At 44.6% G+C, this 9,844-nt stretch overlaps 1 protein-coding gene across 1 annotated transcript in view; it reads left to right on the top strand.

The window, feature by feature from the left end:
* RAE1 (ribonucleic acid export 1) overlaps positions 1 to 8,832 on the top strand; it is a 127,494-nt gene extending 118,662 nt beyond the window's left edge. The window contains exon 12 of the mRNA XM_086932500.1: positions 7,846 to 8,832. Coding sequence (XP_086788626.1) covers positions 7,846 to 7,932 — 87 coding nt within the window. The 3' untranslated portion in view covers positions 7,933 to 8,832. The remainder of the gene's footprint in view (positions 1 to 7,845) is intronic.
* Positions 8,833 to 9,844: the final 1,012 nt, after the last annotated feature.

Raw genomic sequence — 9,844 nt, forward strand, 5'->3', positions numbered from 1 at the left:
AAAAAACTTTTAAATGACAAATCAGTTGAGTGTAAACAGCATATTTATGTCTGGTCCCACAGTTGTGGAGCAACTGCATTTATCTCCAATTGAGTGCCTGACTATGTACCCTGAGGTAACACAGTGCTAGTCTATAGGAGAGATGGCCTTATAGCAGTGAAAAACAACTTTAGACATTTTTCACTACCAGAACATATCAAACCTAATCTCAAATGTCCTTCTTTTTGAATACCATGCATTCTTCCCTATGAGGGCTTATGAGCTACCTCAGTGGTGACTTACAAGTATTAAAAAGGTTTATTTTGCCAGGTCAAAATGACAGTTTAAAACTGTACTACTGGGTTCTGTGGCAGGCCTGCACGCTACTTTAGGTTGCGGCATAAGAAGTGCTTCTGCCCACTAGTAGCATTTAATTAACACGCCATGGGTACATGTACTACAATTAAATGTGCCAATTTGGTGTAGGCCAATTTTCCATGTCATAGGGAGAGAGCACAAGCCCTTTATCGCTGCTTAGCAGCGATAAAATGCATAGCTTCCTCATGTCTACAAAAACAAGTTCAGCAAAAAGTTGGGGGAATGCCTCACCAAGGATGTCCGGTCTAACACTGGGTACTTAAATTTCTACCATCCCGATGACTTGTGACCAATTTCCCAGATATAGGGGTGTATCTTGATCCTTGAATTACCAGAAACTTGAACTTCTTTGCCTTCAATCACTGTGGCATAATACAGCCAATCTATTACAATTTTAAAAATTGCAAAGCATTCTGAACTTCCCCTGTTTTTCCCCCCTAATCTGTAGGTAGGAATTTTAACCAGTGTGGCAGGGGAGGACACTGCCTACATGATCCATTTCTCCCAATGCTCTTAATGCTCCGGTTGTGTATCAATCCCTAGGTGATGGCTGACCTCTGGACCAGTTTTGCAGCCATTCTCCACAGAAAGAAATAATATGGGAGTTATTACATGTAGCTTTGACATTTGCAGAGCATTCTGGATATGAGAACTTGGGAAATCCACGTGAGTCACACCACCCTAGATTTCCCTGGTTCTTTAGTATTGAGAAAGTAGGGTTACTTCAGTATTGGAACTTTCATAGATTCCCATTGCTTGTATAATTCCCCGTCGTCGGAATGGGAGCCTCGATAATTATATACATACATATATACCTAGGTAAATACACCCTAATAGGTGCAAAAAGTAAAAAATTAGGCCTAGGCCTCATTATATTTTGTAGCCTATAGGTGTCCTTATGTAAAAAGACCCAAACTTACATTAGTAGCCAATCGGATCAGCCTGACCCTGTGGAACCTTCCTGAGAAAGCTCAGAGCCTCAGATTTTCTACCGCATCGTTGGTGACAGGGAGTCTCCTTAGAGCTCTGCTCGAACTTCTACTTGAGGTACTATTTAAGCAGTTTTTTGACAGGATTTCTTTCAGCTTTACTATGGCTGATAAGGAAAAGAAGAGCCTTTTCAGGCCTTGTGCCACTTGTGGCAAAAAACTACTTTATACTGAGGCTAAACATAAGGACTGTATATACCCCGACCACAAGGCAGAGGGTTGTAAGATATGCAGGATAATGTCTGTGAAGACCCTCCGTGATCGTGAAGGAAGGTTACTTATTTGGCTCAGGAAATTGGAAAGCAAGGAGGTAGTGGTATCTAGTGACGAGGAAGATGCCAGATCATCATCTTCTAAGACATCTTTGAAGAGGGGTGGATCATCTGTGGAGGTTTCATCTGAACCCCCCTCAAAGGCTATGCGTGGGACCTCTGATAGGCAGAAAGAATCTTGGACCTGGAGAATTAGGGTGGAGCATCTGATGCCAGGACAGGGGGCTCACCACCCCTTACTCTCTCTTTTTTTTGTGTGTAATTATTTTCCTAGTTGGTCTTGTGTACTTAATGCCCCATGGGTGGGTTGAATTAGGATGTTTACTCCATGCCTACCAACCCCAAGGGATGTCAGAAAGCCTAAACAACAACCAAGAAGAAAAGTTAAAAAAGGAATGGGGTGCATGATTTGTGCCGCCTGGCATTGGGTTCCACTTTTCCGTTCTTGCAGCTTTAGGGGGCAGATTGAAGGGTTCACTTTCAGTCTTTCTGCCCCAAGGGGACAGAACCCCTCTTGACACCAGGGCATAGTGTCCAAAAAAGGATGCGAGGTGCTGGCGCATCGTGGCTGTAGGCCACACCCTGAGGCATTTAATTCTTCTTCTGACCCCCAGCAGTAGAATAGGTGTTCTTTGTCTGCCCTTGTAACAAAACTACGCCCAAGAAAAATCCTAATTTCGTCTCTAGCCATGTGTGATGTCGGTATTTGGATTTTACCTACAAGCGGGCTGAACAAATCATGGTGCGGGTGGCAGGGCAGCTCAGTGCACGGAAGGCCCAGGTCCCACTCAAATAATCCTGTACTGGGCTGTCTGTGGATAGATGGACTGGGGGTAAACTTGCAAGTGAACTCTTTTTTTGGGGGTGGGGGGTTGGGGTTGAAAGACTGTTTGGGCTTGGTGGTGGTATGGAGGGAGGGTGCAATTCCTGATGCTTGCACAGGTCAGATCCAAACCGTATTGCCTTTAAAAAAAATCTACTGATGTCTAGTGGGCTTTCTGCTCCTGCGGTTGACCGACTGAAGGAAATCCCCACCAAGTCCTCCTCCTTAGGTGGGCAGAAAGATTAACTTGGACCTGGTGGTGAGCAGATCTGGTGCCAGGCCGCTCCAGTCCACCACCTCGAATGTTTTTTTTAATTTTATTCTTTTCCCTGTGCCCAGTGGGTTTTCTGGCACCTAGATAAGCAAAAAGATAGTATTGAGCCCATGATAAGGAGGGGCGGGTGAGAGGGTGGCTTGATGCAAGGACATGTAGTGTTGAGATTCCAGGATATCCCCAGGTCTCTATTTTTCAAGAGTGCCCAGCCTTGGTAGGGTTCGTGGGTGCCTGCCAACCCCAGGCCTGAATATTGTGCTTGTTCTCCATGGATAACGAGAGGACTTTGGCTGTTTTTGTGGATCGTTAACATTTGCAAGATGTTCTGTGTAAGAAACTGTAGTGGTATCCCCCCCTCACACACACCTATCTGTCCAGGTTTCCTACAGTGTTTGGTTTTCAGAAATGTTTGGGTTTGTGGATTTCCCTGTGTGCCAGCTAACCCAAGGCCAAAATTCCACAGCTACCCACATCCCCAGAATAATTGAACATTTTTTTTCCATGTTGCATTTTGGGCACTTTCCTGTATTCCGTGATATTTCCGCCCACAGGAGTGTAGTACTATTTTTATTGCAATAGAAGTATTTTCCATACAACCTTACTTGGACTATATCCCTTTCTTCTTATTCCGCTGCAAGTTACGCCAGCTGCCTTATAGACCGTTATCTATCGATAACTCCCTGCCCCCAGTCCACAGACTTTTGACTCCAGTTCAGATGATTACCTCACTATTTTTACCATATGCGGTTCAAAATATCGACATGGATATTAATAAACTGCTAATGTACTTTTTACCACAACTAGAGGGAATAGCTACCCACATCTCTATCACCATTAACATATAGGCATTTTTCTGTTGATTCATGTGCATAGTCTTCCCTTTTTCACATTCAGTAACATAGAATTGTGAGCACTGTGCCAACTTCAGGTTTTCACATTTGGAGCTCTCTTATACCCGAGGCATTCCAAATGTGTGCTATCACACTGATGTCCTTGACCTTTTTGCCTTTTAACCTTTTGGACACTATTGACATGACATCCTTGCCTAGTGATCCAAGCCCGGCGCTATTGATATGGAGGTCACAAGAGAATGCCAATGACCAGGAATATGCCTCTAGTGGTCACCAGCAGGATTCCCTTTTTAGGTCTCGCCCAGCGATGCAGCACTATGCGCTGCTCGCGTAAGCGAGACTTATTGTTGCCGGGTAGCTTAGCGAAGTGGGGCAGGAGAGGTGCACAAGCTTGTAAACACATTGGAGACAATGACTGCGACTGTGCGCTTTTGTAAACATGGGCTGTGAACACGCGCTTTTGTAGACGTGAGCTGTGAACGTGTACGATGTGCACGCTCATGGCTTGTTGTTACCGTCTTTATTATGTCCACTGCCATCGCGCTTTGCCCCTCCACTGTCCGTATTTCCATGAAGAGGTGATGACGTTGCGCCTGACTGAAATATGTTCCTGTGGGCTCCCTACGCGCATATAAGCATGCGCAGATTATTAATTGAGCCACTCTGCTGCTCGGGCTTTCAGAGCGTCTGTGTTGACGTCATTCCCGTGGGCCTGCCCCTGCTTCCCGTGCTCCCGGCTCTGCCCCCGGTGCCTGCGCAAGCGTGCTGGCTGTCCCCCGTTGTTCGAGCCACCGCAGCTCTAGTGACTGTCGCGGAACCCCCTTCACCTGACCACCCCCCCTCCTGCACTGACAGATATGGCGGCGGCTCAACTCGCACACCCACCGCGTGGGCCAGATCTAGCCCGGATCGGATACTATGAGCTGGAGCGGACCATCCGCAAGGGTAACTTCGCCGTAGTGAAGCTGGCGACACACATCGTGACTCGCGCAAAGGTATGCCCCCTTGCACCCCCACACCCAAAGGTGGACTGCTTCCTACGCAGACCTTCGAACATCACTTTCCACACCTGGGGCTCCTAACACTGATAGATCAGTAGACTGGTTAGTGTCAAGATGAACCCGTCAGTGTACCCCCTGGGGTGTTGGGAGATTCTGCAGTATGACCATTGCACTTCTTACAGAGGCATCCCGCTGTAAAGCCTGCCTGTACTTGGGGACCCTTGCTAAATGATCAATAGATTTATGCCCAGGTGGTCCCCTTTTGTCAGCTACCTGACTAACGCCTACGCACACAGACCTACAATAGCTAGCCTCCTAGGACAGTTCATTCGAACAGAGAATGTGAAATTCCATGCAGAGACTCTGCTCTCGTCAGCCTTCTCTTCCCTTATTGGACATATTCCCATAGAGTGTACCTGCTGTATACCTCTGCAAAGAGGTATTAACAGAGACTTGTACCAAGATAACCTCCCGTACTATGCTTGAGGTCGGTGGTTGTGAGGTGCAGGAATGCGAGGGATGGATTGGCACCTTGCCATATTGACATCTCGTATTTTATCCTGCTACCATCAATTAAAGATATGTATCCGTAGACAGGTTAGTGTTGAGATGAGTCCCAGTCAATTCTACTAGATGTGAACATGTGAAGACACCACCTTCACCCCACTCACTTCCATGCATACACCTTGCACACATCAGCAGAGAACATAGAGGCTCACTGGGAAAGCCTATTCCCATCCTCTTGGGGAGACAAACAACTTCTGCAAAGGCTACCCCAAAAAAGGGCAATCATCCCCATGCAGAGAGCCCGAGAGAGTTAATGTCCTGTGTCAAGGCGAGTTCTTCATCAGAGTCAGACTGGGATAGAAAAAAGGCCCAGGCACAAACATAAAAGTGGCCCCATCAGTCAAATAAATAGCTAAAAACGTGTCACATGTCTTCAATTCTGGGTAGGATTGAACTTGTAGAGACACGCTGTATGTGTGTTTTGCAAAGTATGAAAGACTGCATGTATTTGTGCTTGCTGCAGACAGTGTTTGTTTTAAAATCAGGATAATCAACAGTAAAAACCAGACCTTCAAAGAGGCCCGCAAATAGTAAAACGCAATGGCCTACACACTGACCTGTCGAACTACCCCTTCGGGCACTTCGTGATTGCCCTGGAGGCCAATCCGATGTGCCCTTCATGCACCTGTGAGGGAACCTTCACATTAATGAGACCCCTCTGGTGAGCCAACACCACAACCATTGCAAACAAGCATTTGCAATGCAATAGGTCTCGCAGTTGTGAGAGTTTGAGCTATTGGCATTGTAAATGGCAATGCCTTTTATATACGTGTTGGTTTTTAAAACATAAATGAAAGGCATTTTCATTTACAATGCCAAGAGCTTAAACTCTCGCAAATGCAAGACCTATTACATTGCAAATGCTTGTTTTTCATTTCAGGTCAGGCTACTGGGAAAGCCTAAGGCTGCTGTTTTACCTTTAATCATGATCAGCGCGAATTGCTCACTGATGCCATTATTGTAAAATTGAAACTGAAATGAGCTGATCAGCTCATTTTACTTTAGCTTACATTGGTGTTCTGGGGCATATTTTGGCCCACCCCGCCCCAGTGGTAGAGGTGTTTTTGGAAAGGGGAGAATATCCTCATTGCAATGGTATCTTTCCCTGAGGGAGATCCCAACAGGAATCTACTCCACTTTTTGTAAAGGGGGGGCGTGGCCTCGTGAAAAAGGCCATTGCTTCCCCGACTAATCTGTAAAAAAGGCTTTATGCCTATTCCCTTGGGTGGGGGCCTAGTTGTGGGGACTTGAAAGAAATGGAAAGCTCAATAAGTAAAAGGGTTGAGGGGTGTCTCATCCTGACTCCAAGCAAATCCCTGACCCCACAAGAAGCATGCAGTCTTTCTGCCACCCACACCCGCAGGTTTAAAAGTCTACTAGAATCCAAGTATTTCATTTTTTTGTGGGGGTGGATGGGGGCTATGATCAATCCAATGCTTTCCCACCGCAGCATAGAGCCATCTTCCCTCCACCCGAAAAGAGCAGTAAAATGTTTATGCCCCTCCCCTGGACCGTTTGGGGGTTTGGCACAAATTTCTCCGGGGGTGGGTAGGGCGTGAAAACCCTCTAGACACCATGTATTCTGAATTGGTGCCAAAATAATTGAGGCATCATACCCACCTCAGAAGGAAGGGGGAATGGCGGCAGTAGAAAGCACATTAGACACCAGGAATTTTACTGTGGGACACAAAAAACAGGTGGTGGTGTCCTACCCTAGCATTGGACCGTGCCCCCACCCCAAAACGGGTAAAAAGTCCTTTCTGCCCCTCCAGGGGCGAAGACGAGGCGTTTGTCCTTACTTGCTTCCTTTGGAGGGATGGAGGTCACAAAGCTCTCTAAATTCCAGGGATCCTGAAATGGGGCAAGAAAACAAACGGGGGCAGTACACCAGTGCATTGGGCCATGCCACCACTCCAGAAGGGGCAATAATCTTTTTGCACCTCAATGAGCGAATAGGATGTTTGCACTGATTGGGGTGGGGGTTGCCCCTCATCGGCCCCTTCATGGGTACAAAGCCTACCAGACACAAGCTCTGGCCTTATCGCCCACTCCTATAGCCCCACAGTCTTTCTTCGTACCTGAGGTACAGGACTTCCCCGTCCCCCTGGCAAGCAAGAATACATTTATATTATTTTGCATGTAGTTGTCACATGTGCACTGGCAGAGTGGAGGAATTTCGAATTTCCTCGTACTTGCCATGCTGAATGTTGCACTATTCATGTCCTGGGGGCTTCGTATTTAGCCTGCTTATCAAGACAGATGCACTGTGCAACAACCTTTGAAAAAGAAAGTAGGTATTGGTTGAATGTGATAATACAAGCATATTGGCAAATTAGAGCACGGCACACACAACGGAGCTGTAAAGTAGTCCCTTGTACAGTTCAGGGCAAGCACTTGAGGGCAGATGGAAGGATAATCCCCAACAGCCACTAACATTAGGTGAGCTTGTTATCTTCATTGGGCAGAGTCAAGAGGTGATTGTCTCAAGCCAATGGCTGATTGAGACTGATCAAAGAGAACGAATTGTTGATGGGAATAGACTCAGTGTTCCATTCTTTGTTTATTATAAACCAGCATAGATTTGCAGGTCTGCTGTCAAAGCCCAAACCTGCAAATTGGTCATTCTTGGGACTTCTGTAATTAATTGTACATTTGTTTGCTCATATTTCCTCCATGTAACGGATGACTGATATCTTATTTTACTTCTTTAGGGCCATGAATTTTATAACCCTCAAAAGAAAAACTACATTTTCCTACGTAATGCAGCAGAAGAGTTAAAGCCTCGAAATAAGAAGTAGAGGAGCCCGTTGTGCAGTATGCTTTTGAAATCACTTTCTTTCCTATGGAAATCTGTTTTGGACCAGAAACGTGTAGTAGGTCTTGTAACTAATATCCACTGAAAAGTATATCAGAACCCTATGGAAAGCGGAAAGCACTGTAGATGTCGGATGTCGATATGTCGGTTGCTGGGAAAACACAGAACGTCTAACGTGTTCAGACTCTGCATTGTCATGAGCATCTTCTACAGGAGTTGTGGCTGATCTACCCTTGATCTCACCAGTTGCAGATTATATTTGTGCAGATTTAAACGTGGAAGCTCCATATTTGCACATTGTAACTGTACTGTGCAAAACTGGTCGTAACTTGGTTCTTGTGGTCTTCCCTTGGAATGCTAGGCAGTTACCCATGTAATTGATGTCACTATGTATTCTAATGCAGCAGTAGATCCATGTAATAAAACCAACTAAAATCGAATGCAGACTTTATTGTCTTGGCACTGAATTAATAGCACAGTCATGCAGTGCTCGTGTCCTGTTTTTACAGTGCCTTTTTAATTACAGCACAAGTGCTTGAAAGGCACGCTTTTTTCTATTCTTTTCTTGCAGCCAGGAGTATTGTACTGTTCGTGGGAAAGCTGGAGCTGTGAGGTGTTGAAATGCCTGCGAACTAAACCTGTTCTTTATTGTCTCTTATTCAGCTTTTCTTGTTTCTGTAACCCACCGAAAAGCACCCAAACATATATTTGTTTTCTCTTTTAGAAATGAGCAGTGCTTACTCCTGTCAATAAGTGTTTGTGAAAGAGTCTGGGGTCAGCATGTTAAAAGATCTGCCTTAATGTATAAAAATGTATCTATTATGACATCTTAACGCTTATTCGTGGATTGTTTTTTAATAAAGACCAGCATTTTTGTAGACCACCTTGTGTGTACCTTTTAATTTTAAAATAAGTTGCAATAAAAGGTGTTCTCTACCTTTGGAATACCCCCTTAAGGTAGTATATGTACACGAATGTCTCACTGCCTCACCACCCTTTGCACTGGTTATTATTGACTTCAAAATATTGCAGACTACATAATTCTACAGCGTGCTTGTCGTGGATTGGTACAGGCACTGCTAACTTTAGAGTAGACTGCTATACCGACTCAAGAGGACAGAAATAGCTGGAAATAAATTAAATCTGTTTACTTGAAACGCTGGAAAACACAAGGAACCAGAGAATGTGTTCCATAATTTGTTTTAGCTGAACCCCAAACTTCTTTGCCATGTGTGAATAAGAGGAGAAATCACTAGGTGAACTGAAAAAACACACTGTCTTCTTTCCTTCTCTCTCAGCATTTTAAAACAAGTGGCAAAACATATTTAGAGCAGAATAAAATATCAAAGATGATTGCATTTAATAACCAACAACCGAAATCCTGATCAGCAAGACAACGTCTTGATGTGTGAGGAAACTATATTAATAGTTTGACTCCCAGACTGATTATTTTATGTGCATTTAGTGCTTCTTTGAAAGATATATTCTGCTACTGCATATTTGGTTAGTTGTCCTGTAACAATAATAAGTTCAACAATTCTGGTCATAAAGACCGTACTTCCATGTCAGTGGTTTTATATAAACACTGCAAAGCCCAGATTAAAGACTACAGATGAAAAGAAAGTGCATTGGTGTCCGCACATAAATGAAATTACAGATATTTCTGGCCCTGGTAGGAAGAGTATTCCACTGTGTGACATAACCTGACGAATAAAGTGTGCCTGTGCGAAAAAGTTTGACATGTTCCTTAGGTGAAAGGTATCCACCTGACACAGATAAATATTGGACAAAGTTGGCAATATTAATTTGCAGTTCCAAAGGAAGAACTATATTGTACCAAGTGCTGTGCATCCATTTTTTCTTAATTTGTTTTTCTGTGCTTCAGTAGATTTGTA

The sequence above is a fragment of the Lissotriton vulgaris genome, chromosome 7, assembly GCF_964263255.1.
Source record: "Lissotriton vulgaris chromosome 7, aLisVul1.2, whole genome shotgun sequence".
Lineage (NCBI taxonomy): Eukaryota > Metazoa > Chordata > Amphibia > Caudata > Salamandridae > Lissotriton > Lissotriton vulgaris.